We start from the raw sequence: 23209 nt of genomic DNA on the forward strand, positions 1-23209 counted from the left end.
ATCCAAAAAAAGCCTGAAAAGCCATCAGTTAGAATGGAAGTAGAGAGAGTTGTTGCTATGGAGACGATACACCACCTTGTCTAGTCGCATTGGTGTAAACTGGCAGGTTTTGCAGACCGGTGCATTGCAAGTAGCTGCAAGTAGCTACGAGTTTCAACTTGTCTCGTTATGAATCTTTGGTTTGAACTGGACACCTGAAGGCTGAACCACACAAACCAGATCCACAAACCAGATCCAGTGGTTACCTTGATTACTGTGTCAGTAATCAAAAGTCAGTGTTAAAACATATCAGTATTTATTGTAAGTTTTCTGAAATTAGCCAACATTAGCTACCATAAGCTACTGGTCATATCAGATCAAGTAAAGCTGTAATGTTTGTTTTATAGCTTATGAATTCAGCTCTTCATTTATAAGAGGAAGAATCTACTATTTTGTCTTTCCAATGTTGCACAGTTTTGCTTGAAAGCATATTTTTATTATTTTTTAAAGGGTGTAATGTGAAAAGGGTCACTTTTAGTGAGAAACCCAAAGAGAATTATCACTCAACTCTACAGTTCCCTTCAGCTCTGCAGAATGTTTTAGCATCTTTCAGCTGTTTTAATTGAAAAAACTCTGATTATTATATACACACTATATATGTCCAGCACCAAACAGCAGACTGACAAAGTTTCATCATTTTAAACATGTACATATTCAGCTGACAGACAGATGGACAGAAGCCTGACTGATACAGTCTCTGTATGTTAACTGTTAAATGTACAGTGACTGATAGAGACATGAAAAACAACCAAAGAGCACAAACTGTGTGTTACTGAAGCATTCTAATGTTAATTAACACCAAATGTCGCATGTGACAATTACTGATGACCTTTACTGAAAGACTAATTTTACCAGCACATGGTGTTCTGCAGGTGTTAATTTAGATTTTAATTGTTGCATAGAAATGGTGAAAACCACAGACAGAGGAGATAGAAAAAATCATTGTGCTTGAGAGGAAGAAATTACGAGCAGCTGACAACTGAATGGAAACACCTCACGTTAGCAGACACACAAACACAAACAAAGCTCAGGCAGGCAGAGAAGAAGGAGGGAAAAGGGGAAATGTCAATCGCTGAGAAAGATGAGAACAGATTGATAAAAAATGAGAAGAGAGAGCCATCACTGGATAGAGACAAAGGCCAGTCGATATCCTGTACAGAATAATGACTAAACCTCAGCTCACTGCCATCCAACCCACATATTTTCATTTTTAGGACTTAATGAATATCAAAGGCGAAAACACCCAAGTGTGAAATCTCATTTCTCTGACAGCACTAAGACAATTAACAGGTGGCCGTGATGGAAGACGGCGGGAGATGATTGATTAAACACAAAAAGCCGAGTTGACCATCTGTCTTTATTTTGCCAAATAATGATCTTTAGATTCATTTTTGTTGACATGTTTGTTGACAGGCAGGATGCTAGTTCACAGTTTGAGAGTGAACTATTGATGTTCACAGTGTGATTCAGAGATGCATTTTTAAAGTTTATTCTAACTTCAGTCTCAGAGGTGTGGAGAGTTTGTTTTGTTGTTGTTGTTTGATCAACGTGAGTATAAGCAGCCTCTCTACTGTGGCGTAGTTTTCAGCTGCTTATCACTGAGGGAGCGGCAGATGATGTGATAGTGCGCTGTGATGTGTGTACCCGAGTGTGTGAGAATATGATTGCTGCTAAACAAGGAAAAACATTTTTCCCCCTGAAGAGTTGTCATCTTTTGTTAAAAAAAGAGAGAAGACTATTCCTTTACTTTACTTCATCTTGTCACAAGACAAACAATCTATTGGACGCTGTATTTTAGTCTCACAGAATGAGAAACTTGTCTTTTTATGATTTTTGAATGGACATGAAGGTGGAATCAGGAGGAAATTATAAATGTAATAATTACATTCTGACATAATTAACAGTACAGTAAATTCTACAATAACAGCCGGTAGTCAAACAATGAGCATAACTGTAGTTAACAATACTGTTGTCATTCACTAATTGACTTCAATTACTTGAACTACTTTGCTGTTCTTTTGTTCATTCCTGCACATTTCATATTAAAAGCCTTTGTACAACTCTTCTCCACACACGTTGCTTTATTCAGTACATGTTTTTTTTTATCTTGCCTTCATCAGAGTGGTGCCTTGGTTACAGTTAGGATTATACATAAGTATTAAAAGATGGAGGAGATTTTATACTGTTTTTCTAAAAGGTAGTTTGAAAAGCTGGGTTAAGAGTTTGCAGTTTGCTGCTTTGTATTGAAGAATGGAGATTCAATGTTTGCATCCAGTGATTACTATAGTTAGTACAGTTATATACTGTATTTTAATGCTGCATGTTATGTATTTATGGTTGTTTTCTTATTAGATATTCTGTTTAAACTATTGTAAAAGATTATTGTCATGTTATTTTGTATACTTAATATCTATGATGATTTACAAGTGAAATGACTGTTTGCTGGACTCTATATAAGGAAACTGGAAACAACCTCAAGACATCACCCTGAAGATCATGTGTAGACAAAATAATATGGTGTACAAGGGCTGTCACCTTCTCCAAAAAAGAAGTTCAAACAAATTCAAACTAACTTGTAATTTGTCTGAATCAGTTCAAATGCAACTCGAAGCCTCATTTATTCTAAACTATGTTATTGAATTGATATGTCTCCGTTCATTCGTGGCGCCGCTGCTCCCTCACTTGAGTTTCAAGCTAATGTAACTGTAAAGCAGTTTCACTTTACAGTCAGCTAACAGCCTAACCATTACCAACCTTTTTCCATCTATGTCGTTGAATTCCAAACACATCCACACATTACTTCTTAGATATTCTGTCTTGAGTTTTTTCTGTTTTTCCGTTAGCAAAGAGAACAACAATAGCATTCGTCAGACAGATGGTGCACTGTAGGAACAACCCTGCTAAAGTACAAGAGTTTTAATTTTGATGCACTGAAACTCACACTGCTTTGCATTTAAGACATGTGCATGTTAATTATTATGTGTTCTCAAAGTTAGAAATCTTCAAATTAAAAGATGGAGTTGCTATAAGTTGCTATAATTCTTTAAATGTGAAAACACCAAGTGTTGAGTTTCATTGACAGTGGCACCAAACATAAAAATGAATGAACTGGTGAGAACTGTGCTTTTTTTGTTAGAAAGAAAAACTCAAACAGGACAACATGGAGAAATGTGGAGTTTACATTAACAGCAAACAGCAGTAACAGCAAATTAAAATGGTCTTAGTAATAATATAAGACACTTTCAAGGCCTGGTTCTCTCTGCAGTGGAGCTAAATATTTGAGAATTTCCCAATAGTAGAGTAAAGCATAAATCTAAATGTGTGTATGTGTGTGTGTTTGTGTGTGTGTGTGACGGTGCTGACTGACCTGTCGTTGAGGCAGCAGTAGATGATTGGGTTGTACATGGTGGAGCTCATGGCCAGCCACATGATGGCCAGGTAGACCTGCTGGATGAACGTTTCCTCAAACATTTCGGGGAAGAACTGGTGCAGCAGGAAGTAGACATGGTAAGGCAGCCAGCAGATGGCAAACGTGCACACCACCACGATCATCATCTTCACCACCTGCCGCACACACACAACAGCACCGTTTTGTCTTCATTTTTACCGCTTTGCTTCTCTACTTTCATACGTTGTGGATTTCACCAAGGTCCATGTACTTTTCAGATTCAAAGCTAAAAACCTGTTAAGTATAACAGAATGCTTGCAACATAAATGATAGATCCAGAAAAAAACCCCAACATTCACAACATTGTTAGAGCAGGTATTGTCAATTTCCCTCTTGTTTTTGTAATGTTTTGATGATGAGACATGCTGCACTGCATTGGTAGTCTCCTCTGAGGACTCATCATTCACCTTCTCTTTCCTTTAACAAGCCTCTCTGTTGGCTAAACAAGTGGCAACAAATCTGTCCATCCGTGAAAAAGCTCAGCTGCTTTGAACTTTCTGTCTATCAGAATAGAAATCTGATGCACATAGACACATCATTAGCAGTGTCAATAACAGGCAGCATCTACGAGCATGATTTGAAAATAATGTACATGGACAGATGTAACAGATCTGTCAGGCTGCCTCATTAGAGTAGAGGCTGGACTGATGTCCTGAACAGGTAACATGATGAAGACATCTGTGCAATCAATAAATAAAGAAAAGAAAACAATTATGACCTGGCTCTTTGTGTGATTTTGCAGTTCATATAAAATTCTTAAGAGATTAATACTGTATGTGTCCCTTCTCCCATGTACTGTATAAGGCTCCATCATAGTTGTATGCTCATTAGTTTCTATAGAACATTACATGTATTTGTATTCATCTTTATGTGAAAGCATTTTAGAAAAAATTATTGAAATAGGCTGTTAATGAGGAATTTAAAGTAGAGTGTACAGACATGCTAGTGGCTCTGAGGCACAGCAATGCTTTGATTGACTGCTAACATTAGCATGCTTAACATGTGTAGCAGATATAATGGTTACCCACAGATATATTAAGAAGATCTGGATACTGGACTTAAAGATGGCACCCTGTTCATGCCTATGAAAATTGCTCATTGGCGCATGAAGGCAAAATATCGGCTTCTGGCTGTAAAGAAATTACTCAGATGTTGCTCACGCTTCCACATTTTTAGACCCATAGGGCATGCACACTAGAGACTTTCACTGGCCAAGCCACTCACTTGAATGGAGATAAACAAAGCAGTCCTGAAAGAGGCTGAGGGAGTCTACAGGACTGCTTTGAGACAACTGACTGGCAGATGTTTGAGGACGCAGCCAATGGCAGCATCAGTCTCAGACTCTGTCAAGTTGTGGACGATGTTCCAAAGGCCACTGTCTGCACCGACCCCAACCTGAAACCCTGGGTCAGCCGGGAGATCTGTGCTAAACTCAGCCTTCAACTCAGGGGACCCTGATACCTACAAAGCAGCCCGTTATGACCTCCAGAAGTCCATCAGGGATGCCAAGAGGGCCCACAGGGACAAAGCGGAGTCCAACTACTACAGCTTTGATCCCAGACACATGTGGAGTGGATTATGCTGCATCACGGACTTTAGCCCAATCGAGCTAAACATATTTTAGGCTAGGTTTGATGTGGACAACATAGCGCCTGCAATGAGTCAAAATCCACATCCGCTCCTCCCTTTCTGACACCTTGGACCCTCTGCAGTTTGCATACAGACCGAACAGAGCCATGGATGATGTCATCACCTTGGGGACACACACTGCACTTATCCACCTGGACACAAGGGAATATATACGTGAGAATGCTCTTAATTGATTACAGCTCAGCATTCAACACCATCATTCCCTCATAACTCGCCTCTAAGCTTGTTGATCTTGGACTGGAGACCTCCATCTGCAGCTGGATGTTTCCTGATGGGTAGGCCCCAGGTGGTGAGAATCAGTTGCCACACCTACTCTGCTGATCCTCAACATGGGTGTACCACTGGCTGGGAGCTCAGCCCCTCCTGTAATCCCTGCTCACTTACAACTGTGCTGCCAAGCACACAGACTGTTATCCTTGTTACCGTCTAGCAGACAATACAGGAGCATGGCCGCACATACCACCAGACTTAAGGACAGTTCTTCCAGCGGGCCATCATGCTTCTCAACTCATATATCTAAATATTCCACATTGCATTTTAGCTTACCTGCTTGTCTGCACTGTCTGCTGTTTACTGCACTGCACTGCTTACATAAAAAGTGCACCATCATGAACCAGGACTGGTAAATACCCGATGTGCAAAACTGTTGTATATACTTGTCATCTTTACTTTTATACATAAATCCTCATTTTCATATATGTATATAGTGTTATATTTTATCTATATCTCATCCCATCTTTTTAAATCTTATATTTTATGACTAGTGCTCTTATTGCTGAGCTGACCTGTTTTCTCATCCAACACATTTCCCATTGACCCTGTGTTAACCTACATATAATTAATAAAACTAAAACTGAAACTGAACTGAACTAAACTAATTTAATCGTATGGCTCTTCTAGACTTTTCAAATGTTATTGGACCAAATGGATCAAATCCTGATAATAAAACAAGTCATTTTTCAGGGATTATGGGGCTCCAAAATATGTATTTACTGTTCTACAGCTGTTCCTTTTCCAATGATCGTGTGCTGGAAGTTGTAATTACACGGTTTGTCCACTATGTGAAACTGGTTTCATGGCCCAGCACTCTTCCTGGGGGCTTGTGTTTACCATGCTAATGTTGAGATATTTCAGTCTGGACCAAAGTGGTCGACTGACTGACTGACTGACCTACATTGCCATTAATATAGCCATGCCACTAGCGTGCCTAAAAGCAGAGTAATTAAGAAATTAATAAATACAAGATATAAAGTGAAAGAACATTCAAAAATATAGAAAACTAAAGTCAAACAGAATAAAATACAGTCAGTGGAGCCAATGTTACCACAGTCTATCACACTGACCTGTAGGGACTGATCAGTGCAGAGACACCTTTGTAAATATGGCAGTGTAAAGCATCATATATGTTTTAGGGTCAGAGAGGCGACTCTCTGCAAGTGTCTTCATTAGGAGAGTATTCTCTAAGGAACTGCAACACTGACACAGTGAACACACCTGACAAGCATGGGCAATGGAAAACAAAAGAAACAGATGGAGGATATAAGGAAGGAGAACTGATGCCAAAAAGGAAGATAGAGGTAGAGTTGGGCTGGAAAACCACCAAGGAAGAGAGGATGAAAGGAGAGGGCAGGGACTCAGCTTCATGGTGCTGTGATGATTATTTTATCATCAGCCACATCCTATTCAGGATTGGCCTGCGCAGGAGTGCGTGTGATAAGGTTAGAGTAATCTGATTACATTAGCAAAGCTGTGGCCAGCTATCTAAAACGCGGGTTACCTTGCGTTTGGCGGTCAGCTGTTCCTTGTAGCGGTCAGAGGAGTCTCCGGGGATCTCACTGGCCCAGAGGGTCAGTCCCACCACCAGATAAGCACAACCCATCACCAGCAGGGGAAGAAAGTAGATCAGGATGGCCACACACACATAGTACCTATAAAAACACAGCCAAACTCATATTATTTATGATGTATCAATCTCAATAAATGAATAAAATACAGCACAATGCATTGTTTTGACCCCTATACCTGATTCATAAATATCATGAGCCACCATCATTTCTAGTAAATTATATTAAAAGAAAACAAAAAACAAAAAATCAACTGTAAGGAGACAGAACTTTGAAATGTCATAGCAATAAAAGCACAGGTGTAACTAACATGCATAATGGCTGCGTGTCATTGAGGTGCTCCAGTCCCATGACTTACTGGGACCTGTAAACATAACAGAGCCGTTGTTAATGCTATTAGTTACACCTGTGCTTTTCCTGCTTTGACAAGCCAGAGTGTCTGCTGTGAAAAAGGTCTCTGATTCTGAGCATATGGACAAAAATGGTAAGTATGCAAAATAACGTGATTTCTGGTGTACAATTTGACATCATCTGAGTAAATTTGTCATAATTCTTCAGTCTGAATCACATATTGAAGCTTTTCTGTGTATTTGTTCAAGGCTTTATGAGGTAAGCTATGATCATAAGCTCTCAAATGCTCTTCAGATCAATAAAATGGATTCTGAATTTGCCAGCCACCAAGAGCCTTGGCAGGTATCAAAACAATAATAGCATAAAGAGTCTGATGATGGAAGAGCAGTTCAGTGCTTTGTATAACATACCAACAGAAGGAGACAATGAGGTAAAACATTTGTGCTGACAGCTAATATTTAAACTTTCATTAATTGTTTTTTTCATGTTCAGGTGCATCACAAAAAGCTGTAATCACCTCAGGTTGGCTAAAGTACTAGCAAATGGTTGCCTACTTGCATTTCCAGCAAACATGGATCAACATTAGCATGTGTTTGGAATGTGTTTCTGGCCAGATTATGAATGAAATCCCACCATTTAGTCTTCTTTTAACTCTCATTTGATATATAACAACTCCTGAGGGAAACGTCTGTCTCCACTATGTTCACCAGCTAGTTGCTAAATTGCTAAGTGCCTGCTGTTTGACGCAGGTAGCATAGAGTGGGTTCATCGGTTTAAAACTGCTGCTTGCTGCTTGTGGAAACAACTCCAATAAGAGCAGTCAGAGTGTACATCAAAACGCTGAGCCAATAGATGGTACAAAGTGTAGCAGCTTTAAGTCAGGGTATAGTGATGTGGTGAATAACAAATATAAAGGATTGCCCTCTGTGCAGTGCACATTTCACAGTCTAATATTTGTTTTAAAGGTATTTCATTGGCTGTGGGCATTTCCTAGTTAATAGAAGGTCTCTGAATCCATTTTCCAGCCAGCCAACTCCCCATCTAACCCTGAAGCACTGACACAGCAAGTAGTAAGAAACAAAGTTAGTCATTGGAGTCGAAGGCTGAATCAATCATCATTAGTGTGTTTGCCGGAGGACTCAGAAATGCTTTAGCTTTGTAACACAGTTTAAGGGCAGCATTTAGACCTCTGTTCCAATAACTGTCCAATGAATTTAAACCCTTTATGAAATGATTAAATATGACAGTTTCAGTATTTAGCTAATGATGTGGTGATTTATCACAGACACAGTGTTTGATCCTGTGACTCCCTGTGTGCCTGTTAATATCAATCAATTTTTATTTATATAGCGCCAAATCACAACAAAAGTCATCTCAGGGCACTTTTCACATAGAGCAGGTCTAGACCGAACTCTTTATCTTTATGTCAGTTCATTTGTGTATATCTGTGTGTGCATGCCTTAATGTCCATTAAAAGGTGGAAAATGTATATTATATCACTCTGAGTTGTGTAGTGTGTGTGTGTGTGTGTGTGTGTATATTGTGTTTAACCGTGTTCAGAGAGGAAAGACCATATGACTCCAGCATCCACAGAGGGACAATCTGTTTTCCCCTCTGCAAACCCTGCAGATGAGCCTCACAGGCCATTTCCTTGGCAATTAACTACAATTATGTTAATACCACTGAATCCCCCGGAGCACAGGGGCTTTCATCAGAAAAAAAAAATGACCACAAACTGAGACATACACGCACACACATAGAGATACACAGAGAGATCAAAGGAGATATCGGAGCTTTGAAGGTATGAGATCCCTTCAGCCTGAAGGGATCAGTTAAAACTTGTGAGATATAGACAGACACCAGTTTGCCCTATAGGCCTCACTGAGCACTACAGTTTTAAAAAACAATCCCTGATGAAGTCCTGCTATATTCAGATATATTGGCTGCAATAAACAAGGTTCCACAAAGTAAAGCCATGGATGTAAATTTTAAGAGAAATGAGACAATAAATATGCCTCTTAAGCCCTCTCTGCGGGGGAGTGTTGTCACTCTATTGTCTTTGTAAGTATGTTTGTAGTTGACTCAGTCCTTTCTTCTGAACTCTTTCATCCAAATCCAATAATTACAGCTGGGCTGCCTCAACATTAAGTGGATGTAAAATACAGGAAATCAATTAAGTCAATTGAAAATGCTCTCAAGAGCTTATTAGATCGTGTTTTAAGAAGCTTTTGTCTGTTTGTTTGTTTTTCAGCTTTTAGGGAAGTTGTCTATAGAACCCCTCAGCCTGCATTCATTAAACTTAAAGCTGTGTGTTACACAGACGTTTTAGCTCAAATTGGACATTAACCTTAAATATGTCATGTTGACTGTTGGTTTACAGACTTGACCCTGAGAATTTGCAAACAAGGTTTTAGTCCATACTGCAAAGTATCCTGAGTCATAAAAAAGCATGACTGCAAAACTGTTTGAGTATGTTAGATGGTGGATGGTCTGAAAGGCCCACGCAGGTGTTTTCAATAGATCTTTTTCACAGCAGACATTTTAACATACAATTAATAACATGAATCTCGGCTCCATTTCATTTACATGTGCAGGTTTCATGGCTCTTGTATTGTGCCTTGTACAGTAACTTACTGGGACACCTAAATGGAACAGAACCATCATTAAAGTTATTTTCCACTGTGTTAAGATCCACCTGTGCTTTTTCTGTGAGAAAAGTCTTTTACTCTGGTTGATCAGACCGGTTGGGTACAGCCATGTTTGGGATCATATGATGTCCCAAAAGTCTGTGTAATACAGTAATAAACTTGTCCATCACAATGCCGGTTTGTGCCGGGCAAAAATAACTTGTATGGTGTCGCACAAAGCACATGAACAGCATTCCACAAATTATACAGCTTCTTATGTAAGAACAAGCAATATTTCCTGAATGAGAGGTCACTTCCTCCGCAAACTCAAACCGGCTGAACACTGGAGATTTTGCATTTCAAAGTTCAATCAGATTGAACTTTTGGTGGAGTCAGTTTGTGACTGGAACCAGATGAATCCAACCCTGTTTCTCAAATTATTGAAGTTGGAGCAAAATCTAATCAGTGGAGAGTGAGGGAAATGTCACAGTTCATACACATTCATACACTGATGAGAAAAGTTCGAACCAGGTCAGTGAAAACACCTGTGTAGGTGAACCATGACGGTGCAGGAAAGTGAGATTCCTCCAGTTTGTAGATAAATTTGTCTAAAGTGCGTAAAGATTTGATCCCAATAAAAACAAAACACAGTAAATCTGATGCAGCATGTTGCCATTACCTTAGTAAATCTTTTTCATTGTGAACATTTTGACTTAATGATGACTGCATTAACTGATACTACACACTAATTGTATACAGTATGTACTACAGTAAAATTGCCATACTGTTCTGTTTTTGCAGTTAACATAAGAAAAATGAATCTAATAATTTGTACGAACAACAGATGATGCATTAATGAACAGCAGCTGCCACTCGGATATGCCTCCGCCATTAAACTTCACAAAGAAAAAGCTGTTCTAATGTTGTTGTGTTTCATTTCCAACAGCTTTCTTTCTTGCTGTCTCACCGCTGTCCACAGCTCCTCCATTTCCTTATCAAGCATCTTTAGTATGCATACTGACTTTTTCAAGTATACTTAGTTGTGCCACTATTCCACCACATACTCAAAATGTGCTTAACATTTGAATGTAATTGGGACGGCGCTATGGTCGTGGGTTCTCTGGCACCACTGAATGGAACATTATTAATGTTATTTGTGACACCTGTGCTTTTTCACACCCTCCTTTCACACGAGTGCAGAGGAGGAATGCAGTTAAATCTAATCTCAGCTTTAATTAAACTGAGAAGTCAACCGTTTTTGCCACACCGGTGTAATGAAACCCTATTTAACTAAAGCAAACACAAGCAGGAGCAGGTCACACAAGCCACAGAGAGCATTTACCATAAGCCTGAGGAAAATCAATTCAGAGAAAACGGAAGCTGCCGCAATCCACTTATGAGTAGAAATGTGATTTGTATGCATACAAGTGCCCATAGGAGCAATGAGCTTAGAGGAAACCTCTTAGGTAAATCCCTATGTGTCTACATGTGTGTTTGCGTGGATGTGTTTAAGTGTGTTTCTCAAGAGTTAAATTAGATTAAACAGGATGGGAAATATACTGTATATCACAACTGTTATTTGCTGAATAAAATTTTGGGATGAAAGTAGAAGTTACCAGATTAATTTTTCTTTTGCTCTCTCTGTGCAATCCTTCATTGGATTTATAGTCAGAGAGGTGTGAAATTGGTTATAACAGCTTACTAATACACTTGAAAAAAGAGAGGATAGAGTGGAAGCATGTCACTTTAAAGAAAAACAGGTAGTCAACATTTGTAATTCATTACCATTGCCTGAGATAAATGTCTTTTTCATCTCAAACACCAGCGTCAAGGAGGAGGAGATATGGATATATATATATATATATCTCTGTCTTATTAAAAGCTAAAAGAAAGTTACTTTCCAAACTGGGTGTGAAAAAAGAAGAGTTCAACAAGCCTCATATTTCCTTTCTTGGCTTTTTCTAAAGCGTGTGTGTGTGAGTGTGTGTCATTTCTCAGCTATCAGGCTTTTGTTTCTTCAAAGCTGCTGTCATAAGCAAACCTACTTTCTGGTCCTGAAAACGTCAGGTTTGTTAGTGTGACTTGCCAGGATCAGGTTGCATCTTACAGGCTGTATAAAGATGTTGTCAGGGTCAGCACTTTGACAAACCAACTATGTTCCAACACTGCTGAACAGCCACAAATCTCTGCAGACTGCATCTCTGAATCTAAAGACAAACAAAAATGCTGAAAATGACACACTCATACACTCAGGACACCAGCTGTCATTTTGGATAAAAGTGTCCGTCTGAATGGCATATGTATTCTTTCTGAAGTGCTCCTTCCTTTGTACTCCTCCAGACTGTGAATCATGAGGTAGAGGAGTAAATCAAGCAGAGATGATGTATTCATTTACTGATGCTGCTGATTTACATGATTAAAGTGGCTTTGTAGGTGGTATGATGGTTGGTACTAGTTGCGCCATCAAAGATAAAAAGAGCCTTTGCTTGGATTTTGGTGTCACAACAAAATTAATCCAGCAGCTAAAATGTGTTATTGATGAGAGATTACCAAAAGGGACCAAACTGATTACATCAATAAATAATACTGCTAGAATAGCATACTAGAGGTTTTTTCTTTACCCCCAATCAGTTGATAAAAAGCAAACATTTTAAATAATTTTACTCTTGTATTTATTTTCTCCGGTTCAGTTTTATTCAAACTATTTTCTTAGTCTTGGAACGCCCTTTTTCTTTTAAAATAATTTTTTAGGGTATTTTATGTATCTATTTGCTTGTTGGCAGAGGAGAGATAAAAGGAAATTAGAGGTGAGAGAACGACATGCAACAAATGTTCCCAGCATGGACTGGTAGCTAAACCATTGATGTTCTGAGGATTGAAATGGTGGTTCTGTTGTACAGTTCTGTTTATTCCTCTTTGCCTTTATAAAGTTCAGCACTGCTGACAGTGCAATGGTATTTGGAGAATCACTTCATAGTTTGGAAAATATGTCCTGCATTCAGAGCACAAGGGATCATCTGGTTAATGGTGTGAACCTCTGACAGCTGAAACAGATGTAGGTCAGGATTTAAAACTCAGGACCTCAAAGCTGCTTCTTAATGTGGTTTGTTATTTCAGTTATTATATTTCCAGTTTTTGTGTTTTTCATCTGGTGTTAGAGGTTTCTACATGTGCATTTCAACTGCAGGAAACAAATAATAGAAGGAAACCAATGCTATTTCAGTTCAGTTATTTTTGTTTAGATATCAGCAATGACCTGAAACAAAGGTTATTAAACTTGTCTAGACTGTAATTTATATGCACTCTCCTGAAGTAAATGAGAAAATGTTTTAATAAAACTAAACAGAATAATGCTGCACAAAAGACTCAAGTCTGAGCACTTGACTTACCTAATCTTGGTACAGCTGAAGGTTACTTCAACATGTAATAATGTAGTGAATGTCACATGTTCAGATCAGATTAGGTGACTGCAAAACCAGTTTGAGGGTGAACGTAAAAAATATACAATACATTGTTGCTTATCCACATTATAATAGATCTGTGAAAAGATCTCCAGCAAACCAAACTTCATCCATAAACAGTCCAAATCATATGTCACATTTTTATAAAGTTATCCTTACTACATCTTAATAAAACTTAAACTGGTACCTGTGGAGTTTTTGACCACTAGTAGTCTAATGGAGCAATGTTTTTGGGAGTGGACACTCATTTTGTTTGGATCACATGTGTGCACATTAGGGTGCACGTGCTTGATACACATTCTTGTCACTGGTTTCATGCTGTTTCACTGATTGACATTTGGCAACAGTAACGTGCCAGCAAAGACACTTACAAGAAAACCTCTTTAAGGCTGCAAATACTGTGAACCTGACCATAAACAGAAGGACTTTTAATTATAACTTGGCTTGGAAGTACTTGGCGTAAACTGAACTTCTGAATTAATGACTACAGTTAAATGAACAAATGAGGTTCCGTGTTATAAAACATTTTAAATGCTGAACTCTGAAGACCCAAACACACTCTAAAGTAAAAGGGGAACAGCAGCATTGTTGCAGTGAAGTAAATTGATGGGGGTGACCCCTGGCCCAGGATCGCACTGGTCCTACTACACATCAGGAGAGCACAAGTTCTGTGCATGCATTTTTCCTCATTTACAGTCAACCAAGACTGGCTGAACCCTGTAATAACTCCCTGACAGAGCCTGTGTCCCCAGAGGGCCCCGGCAGACCCTTACTCCCACTGATGGATTACGCTTTAGGGGATAGAAGCTGCACTATGTCGCCTTGCTGTCATACAAACTGAATCAATAAAACCTCACTCACGGACGCACTGACAAATTATACACGGTAACTTATATTGTTTTAATTTCTGGTGCTGCTGCCTCTTGTCTTCCCCAGCAGACAAACATGCTTCACATGTCTTTATTTCTTGGCTGTTGGAGTGTGTGTGTGAATGTGCAAGTGTGAACATGGACGCCAATGCAAACATGCCAAGCAAATATTGAATGAATGACAATAAACGCTCGGTTCAATATTATATCAACATCTATTCAACAGTACAGTCTATGAGAGATAAAGTGCACCTTATTGAAGTAAATGCATGTGATATGCAGAATTAAACTGTGCATGCGCCTGCTTATTTAAACATATGAGTGTTTGTATCAGTATACATAATTAATGAATGTGTGCACTGGGAGGAAAGGCAGCTGTTCTTTTGACTTTGCCTGCCAGCAGAGGCAAAAGAATACTGGTGGTAACAGGATGCCTTGCTCCACACTGCCTTACTGGCACTAATAACAGGCTCATGTTGTGCGAAGCCCAATTTAGTGTTAAGGGACCACAAAGGACAAGGTGTGCTCAGTCTGTGATTTCCTCTGTATGTATCGATTTTCTGTAATATGTGTATCCACTCTGTGTATGTGTGTCCTTCTTCAACATCCATGTTGAAGACGTGTTCTTGTATTTCTTTTCTTATAATAAACAAATATTCTCTCAAGGATAAAAAGATGAGGAGAACTCTCCAAACTGAGCTAATTGTATTGATTTTCACTGCTGTAATGGGGTCATTGGTTTGGTTAAAATTAGAACTTGGATCAAGGTTTGTGTTAGAGTAAGGGTTAGAGGTTAGGTTGGAGAGCATTGCTTAGGGGTTAGGAGAGTCAATGAAGTCAGTCAATGAAGACCACATTGAACCAGCTGCCACAAGTCATGGCAGTGACACAACAATGTACCTGTGGTGTCTTGTGTTAAAACTACAACTACAAGCTTGATAGGTGGATGCTCCTTCCTTCAGAGACTGCCTTTAAGTTCATCCGACAGGTTTAAGTGGATATCAAGGGACTGTGGTCGTCAGCTCATCTACCTGAATGTTCCCCTAACCGACGACTCTTGCACTATCACCAAAAAGCATTAAAAGCACCCAATCCCTTGAGGGTACATAATGGCCATGAATGGAAGAAGCTGGTGTGCTTTTGTGTTAAGGCCGGCTCTGGCATCAAGGTATTAATGGAGCTTGTGCAATGCTGCCCAAACCATTAACACCTCCCCCACTGTGCAGCTGTAACCATGCATGATGGGTCCATCATCTCATGGTGAAAGCCATCCCCAGAACCATTGTGGTGTGGCACTTGGAACCAGGATTTGTTAGAATAGATAACAATTTTTCAATTAAGTCCTGTTCTGATATTTCTTACACCCCTGAAAACAAATCACGTTTATCCAGGACAGGAGAGTTTAGGTGTCATAATACTTGAAATGAACTAGTTTGTATGATGTGATGTCCGACCAGGTCTAAGGCCGGCCATTATGGAGAAAGGTGTGGAGCAATAATCATTTAAATATAGGGATAACAATACATACTTTTGGACATACAATATTTTCCTTGAAGGCATTTGTAGTGTGTGCACACAAACCCTGCTCACTACTCACCTCCACACCTCTGTTCAATCACTGTGTGAAGTGAGCAAGAATAGTGGGTTGTTGGTTTTGGAAAGCTCCCCCAGTTCTAACGTCATAAAGGTGTGTGGGGGGTGGGGGGTTTCAGACACTGGTCGACTATCTGACAAGCACATACTGACACGCATACTTTATCCCTCCTGTATGGTGCATTGTATGGTCCAAACAATTAGACTGTAATTTATGTGATATGTGCTACTTTGGACAAATGTTATGGCCACATGTACATTTACCGAGGTGTGTTATGTCTTCACTGTTTGTTCCTTTGCTGCCTTCAAAGAGGCCAGAAACTCTACAGCCATAATGATTCTCAAGCCCTCAGTCAGCTCTGGCTTATCATTATGCCATTTTCAAAGTCTGTAGTAGTCTTAGTTGTCAGTGTGTGTGCAAGTTAAGTGTGGAAATGAAGGTGTAGTTTCAGCAGGCTCTAGCACAGAGACACCAGCGGGAGGGTTTCTGATCTTCTGCTGACTGTGTGTAAGTGTGTGTGGCTGTCAGTGTAGGTGAGAGTGTGTTATGTAGGGGTGTTTTGTGTGGTGAGGCAGAACAACTATGTAAGCGTGCATTCACAAACAGTGTCATCTATTAATACCTTCCTATGAGACTTTGCTTGTTAATTCCCACTGACTGCGAAGGCAGCAGACAGGCCATCAGACAGGTTGTAGACAGCGACGATGCTGGTGGGGCAATGCCGGGGAAAGAAAGACATACGGGACCTGACCCAGAGTCAGCCTTAATCAGATATGTCGTTTACAGCTTCAGCAGCAGAGCTGAATGACTACTGTGTTCACACTCATCTCCCATGTGTCACTGATTACAGTTTCATTAAAAAAGTAATAAGTGCAACAGGGATCCCATCATGAACAATGAAATTGCTGTCGCACTGTTCATAACAAACTATATTTCCATGGAGAAATCTGACAGAGGCAGTAAAACGGGAAGGCGATAGCAGGCTGGCAGCAGTGCAGAGTAAACACTGTTGCTGATGAGCTGAAAGGTTGCCATCAGCAGAGCTGTGATCGCAGCCACGCTGCTGTGTGTCTGAGTGCCTGCACATGTGCGTCATTGCGTGGGTGTTTTTCTGTGTTCGCTGAACTAGTATTGTGTGTGCATTTGTGGAGGTGTACCTGTATTTGTGCCTTCATGTGTGTCCTGGCCAGTTATACCAATGGGATTATAAAAAGACAAATGGAAGTAATTGGAGGTTATGGGGGTGGCACAAAGTGTGAATAAATCACTTCCAGGCATGCTGCATTTATTCTATTTTTCTAAAGCAGCTTCAGAAGTTTGTCTTGCACAGCAAGGTTTCAGTGTATGCAAGGGGAAGATTAACACCAGCATTTGCACAACAATACTTTTTCTTGCCTTTTCTTTCACCGTAGGTCACGGGGCGAGGGGAGATGAAATTGGTGCGCCTCGGCAGCAATTACAGCTTTTGCCATTTCTGCTGCACAAGGAATGCCTACATACTAGTGTTAAAATGATTCACATTAATGTTTAGTCACTGGTATGATATGACAGCCCTTTGGTTCTATTTTAGCAGCCAAAGGAAATATAATATCTGGAGGAAAGGTGACTTGTCAACCCAGACTGTCACTGAGTGGCCAGACCAGGGTCAGATAGTGTCAGTAAATTATTCTTAGTACTTGTTTTTTAACCTATTGCATCACAATAATTCAAATGGTGTCTGGGAAGCTTCTTGCAAACCCTCTATGACACTGACAGAGATTAAAATTATATCCAAAGTGTGCTTGAACCCTCCAATGGGAAAAATAGTGGTCTGTCTCAATGTTGTATTACTTAGAGATCACTGATTCCTTCTCCTAGGTTCACCACTTTGGAGCAATGTATTTGACATTAACATTTTATAATCTGACAAACAATTTTAGAGTGATTTTGTACTTCATACATCGCTGACACCTTTCTGAGACATTTCTTCTAAATGTCCCATTAGAGTGGGCATATCATAACAACCATGCTGGCAGATCTATGACGCTGCACTTTGAGCTAAATGCTAAAGTTCTCACGATGACAATGCTAATATGCTAATGTTAAGCAGGTATAATGTTTACCATGTTCACCTTCTTAGTTTAGTGTTAAACACAGTGCAGCTGAGACTGATGGGAATGTCTTTAGTTTTGCAGGTACCTGATGATAGCACTAGAGGAAAAGTCAGCAGATCAACAAAGTTAAGGCAATATATCTTGTGGGTGACATGTAATGTCTGTCATGGCAATCCTTTCAGTAGTTGTACAGACAATTTCATTAAAAACTCTTGGTGGAGCTACAGGGAAAGTCAGACGATCATCAAAGTCATTTTGTGCCATTTCATAGAGTAGATCTAGAGATAACTAGATAAGTAATAACTTTCATCTCATGGTGGCACTAGAGGTAAAGTCAGGAGATCACTAGTGTCAGTGGGATTCATCCTCTGGTCACCATGACTGTTTGTTCCACATTTTGTGCCAACCTAACCAATAGTTGTTGAGATATTTCAGGCAGACAGACCAACATTGCCGTCCCAGCATGGCTAAAAATGCATCGAAGAAATATAGTATTTTGCTGCACAAGAACAAATTCAAACAAAACGCAGCACAGTGCTGTATTCTAAGGGAGAAAATGAGCTATTGAATATACAGTAAAAGATCAGACTTGACTGTGACTCAGAAACACACTCAGTATTCCTCAGGAGTAAAATCCCCTGAGTGCTGGTGATAGCCTAAATATCTATATTCTGTGCAGTCCTCTGGCTCAACTCTCTAAAACTGTTGCAATTAAAAGCATAACAATATATCAGTTCTGTATTTGGCTACTTAAGGGGTTATTGAACAGGCTCTCTCATTTATAGAGTCGAGGTAAAATTGCACAGTCAGATGGCTGGCTGGCTTTTTAAAGAAGTTATAATGAATAATACTCATAAACACTGGGTCATTCCTCCAAAATACATAGCACGTCCTCAATATTCTGGTTTGATAAACAGCTTAAGTATGACAGGTGGGGATACAGGTGCTTGTTCGCATCAGGCTTTTCATATAAATCATATCCTGCTTTGACGTTACAAGGAGAAAATGTTTGCCTGAGTGCTGCCAGACTTGAGGCTTTTGTTTTGCAGCTTGCTAAAGGTGAGAGTAAAAGCCATGGACACAGGCTAGTGAGCTAACATGAGTATGAAAAGCTGAACTAAGTGTGAATCATTGTATTGACCCGGGGAGCATTGATTTGTAAACAACTAAATAAACAAGCAATCAAGTGGAACTGAATGGATCAAGGTTTATCAAATATTAGCAACATATTTTTTACTAGAATGCTGAAAATGATACTGAAACCTAAGATTGACACATTTCTGGGAAAAAGCTGAAAACTAAAACCATTTGGAAAGTATGGTGCTGTGGTTGAACCTGCTCAGACTGTCTTTTTATTCTTTGAAATTGCTTTTTAAAATTTATGCATTATTCATAGTTGTTTGTTGTTGTTCTGGTTTTATGTCTTGTTATTTTTGCTCAGTAAAGCACTCTTGAAAAGCATATACATTTTTCCTTCATCTTAGTACTTGTAGTAGAATTACAAATGGAAAATGGATGGTGGAGTAAAGCCTCAATCAAATCTAATCGTTCTTTTCTCCTGTCTAACCGCTGATATTTTCAGTAGAGAAAGAACACACGTCCCCTATGATGTGCTTTCAATTTATTCACTACAAAGCACAAAAAGCTTCCGTGCTTTTCCGCGTCGCGCTCTCATTTACACTGAATACAAACAGCATACTCCCACATTTGCTGCCAATTCAAAAGTAATTAACAGTGCTTGTTGACTATTTCAATAGCTGTTCCACAGAGAGACTCACATCTTTTTGAAGTCACACACGGAGTATTCGGGCCAGTCGATGTAGCACACCACCCGGCCGGGGAGTTGGTCCGTGTTGGAGTAGTAGTACTGAGGGAAGGCCAGGAGCAGGGCCAGGACCCAGATCACTGCCACCACCACCTTGGTCTCTGTGGATGACATGCGCTGCTGCAGAGGGTGGATGATGGCCATGTACCTGCAGAGGGGAAAGAAGGAAAGACGATGATGCAGTGATGATGAGCAGAACCTGGAGAGTAATCAAACCATAACTTAGATGTTGTTATGTTGTTACATTGACTGGACACATTTGGGTGAAATGTTTGGATGTGATGAAAAATTGAGTTGATTTGGGCATTTTATTGCAAGACATAGATGAGTCACCATCACTTCTGATATGAAGGAGTTTGTTTGATCGCTTGTTTATTGTATGATTGATTAACACATCACTGGTTGGAAAGCACCAACATGATCCCATTAAGGGGGCAAAGCTAACAGTAGCGGATGTTAAACAGCTGTACATTTCAGTACAATGAAGAAAGTAAGAAAGTATTAGGCTAGTACAGTGATAAGTGACAATGTATGACATTTTTGAAAACACACCACTTGCAAGTCTGAGAGTGCTAAATATGGAGCTAGAGCCAGGTAGAGCAACCAGAAGATTAGCTTAGCTTACAACAGCTAGGGAAACAGCTAGCATGACTCTGTTCAAAGCCTACCAGCACCTTTAAAGCTCATTAATTAACATGTTATATCTTGTTGTTCAATCCGCACAAAAACTGAAATGTAAAAATGATAATTACCGCCAAGCTTACCGGTTGCTAGCAGTAGCTTCATCTTTACTGTTGAAGCACAAGAGTGGAATCAATCTTCTCATTTAACTCGTAGCAAGAGAGTAAACAAGCATATTCCCCAAAATGTTGAACTATTCCTTACAAATAGAACTATAGCATCTAGTATTTTGACTCTGTACTCCAGAACATTTGATTTTAAACAGTAACTATAAGGACAAGGTGCTGACTTTCAGCTTTAAGGGTGTTTGAAGGTGGTCTAATCCATATTGGGTGAATAGTATAGACATACACACAAAGCTATTGAAGAGTTTTTAAGGCTAAACAGTGAAATGTTATTGACTAGCCAAGTTAGTGAGCCAACCTCAGTTCAACTGAGCATGTGTGTCACCTGAGTGGACGGACGTACCACTAAAACAAGCAAGAAGTGAAGCTTAAGGCAGTTTTTTATCAACATAATGAGAAAATGTTATTAATGAACATATTCTGCCAGGTTGCAATATCTGCTCTCAAGACACTCATAGAAACTAAAGCATAAATACATTTTCTATGTTTATGTTTAAGCACCTACAGCAGTTGGTTACGGTGGGAAAATACTGAAGTCAACAGTGACTTGAAGCATAAAACACAATATATGTACTATGATCCTTTCCTAACCTTAAGCAACCTAACCACATGCTAGAGAGGTGAGAAGAGGAGGTCAGAGGTGTGAACCCTGGTCTCCAGTATCAATGGCCGGCGCTTTGTACAGCTTTGTAAATCCACCTTGACCGCCTCCATACAACTCCTGTGAAGTACAAAAACATCACTTTGCCAGTGAACACAATCAAGGGTGCGATTATGTTTTCCTCAAAACGTAATTGGAAAAACAAATCAGTAGTATAAAATGTATTTTCTGGGTGTCTGCTCATGTCTGTGGGTACAAGCGTGCTCATATTAAACACATTAAAGCTGTGAGTCAGCATGTAGTCCTACAGCACAGAGCCAACACAACTAAATGTTTGACTGTCCAAATATTAATCAATTAACAGGTTTTTTTTATGGTGGTCACTAGTTAGTGATCATAGTTTACTCACCTTTAGATTAAATGTGCATTGTGTTACATTCAACTGTGTCAAATGTACAAGGATGTAGTGATCTGATTTAAAAGTATGACTCCAATACTATAAAAACAGTAATTAAATTACAACACTTACATTGCTTAGAAATCTATTAAAGCTAGATATTATAGAAACAAGCCCAAACTGCAGCACATTGTCAATAATCTCCAACTCAACAAATGTGATTTTTCATGTCAGCATATTTAAATGTAACCATGCAGCAGAGGATAGAGCTGCACAGATGGAGGATTCATTGTTCAGTGTGCGATCGAGTTATTTATGTCCTTGATGTAAACAAAGTGTAAAAAATGGTCGTGTGTATAAGAGTCATAAACTTAAAATAGACTTTTGAAGAGTAACTCAAACTACACATCGAAACAAAACCTGCAGGAAAACAATATTCATACACACACACCTCTTTAAAGTTTAGAGGTCAAACAACACAGCAAGCTTTGATTTGCCGTACTGGTTTTTAACAGGAACAGGATCATGAAACAGTGGAGAGAAACCAACAGCAGTGGTGCAATATGAAGAAGAGTCTGCGATGAAGAACACTGTGGGAACTCTGGTCAGATGACTCCCATGAGCGTCTGAGTAATGATTTCACATAATCATAATCATGCTCCCTAATCAGAGAGACGATGGAGTGCGTGAGCACTTAAAATGACCTCGTACATCATGAACACAGAGCCTCATCAGGAGAGTTCATTTCCCCTCAGTGTGAATACAACATGTAAAATCATTGATATCTTATCTCAGTCATTTTTATCCCCAGCATTGATTTTTGACTTGAGATCATCAGAGATTTGTTTGTATTGATTTACTTTAACTTAAATCTCTTGAACATTGTTTTCTCTTCTAAACAACTCAATAAGCTGGAAGCTGTAGAAGCTGTAAATCATTTCAGTAAACTCAGGGACACATTTTCCATTTATAAACTGGTTATTTAAAAAAAAAGACCCTGAAGTAAAATATTATTAGTCTAAACTGTATAAAGTCTGGGATCACATACTCTTTCTATTAATGTCTATACTGACATTAGTGTTATTATTTTTTTGGCTCTCTAGAACGCCGTCTTGTGCCAAAGAGGTCTAATTAAAGGCTTAATCCCACTAATAAGCAAAATGAATATGCTAAATGCACACTCTCACTCTAATTATATCAGAAACAAGAGGACGCCTTTGAAATTAAATGCTCCCAGCGGTCTGTAGAAAATGGGAGATCACAGCCTCGGCTTTATTTTGGCTCCGCTTCAAACAGCGCTGGCAGCCATGTGGCTTTTCTTCATGTAGGTGAGTCATAGTCAGGCTGTCGATGTCAGAATCAAACACACACCTGCAGAGGACAGCGGCCTGCTCGCTCCACAGCCCGAATCATCATCATCATCATCATCATCATCATCATCATCATCCCCGCTGGCATACAAGCACTATGTACACATTTAACACATCCTGGACACCAGGCCAGAGTATAAGTTTGGTTGCTAAAATGTGCATTTAACCTGTCATGACTGAGGACTGGTGATGACAGACTAGACAGGCTTTCACATACAATATCTTGTCAGAACT

General features: G+C 39.5%; 1 protein-coding gene across 1 annotated transcript in view; it reads right to left on the reverse strand.

Annotated features, from left to right (window-relative positions):
* The window catches only part of tacr1a (tachykinin receptor 1a), a 42738-nt gene that overhangs the window by 8445 nt on the left and 11084 nt on the right, over positions 1-23209 (reverse strand). Inside the window, exons 2-4 of the mRNA XM_044361769.1 lie at positions 19755-19949; positions 6915-7065; positions 3407-3603 (exon numbers count right to left, since the gene is read on the reverse strand). Coding sequence (XP_044217704.1) covers positions 3407-3603; positions 6915-7065; positions 19755-19949 — 543 coding nt within the window. The remainder of the gene's footprint in view (positions 1-3406; positions 3604-6914; positions 7066-19754; positions 19950-23209) is intronic.

The sequence above is a fragment of the Thunnus albacares genome, chromosome 2 (genome assembly GCF_914725855.1).
Source record: "Thunnus albacares chromosome 2, fThuAlb1.1, whole genome shotgun sequence".
NCBI classification, from domain to species: Eukaryota; Metazoa; Chordata; class Actinopteri; order Scombriformes; family Scombridae; genus Thunnus; species Thunnus albacares.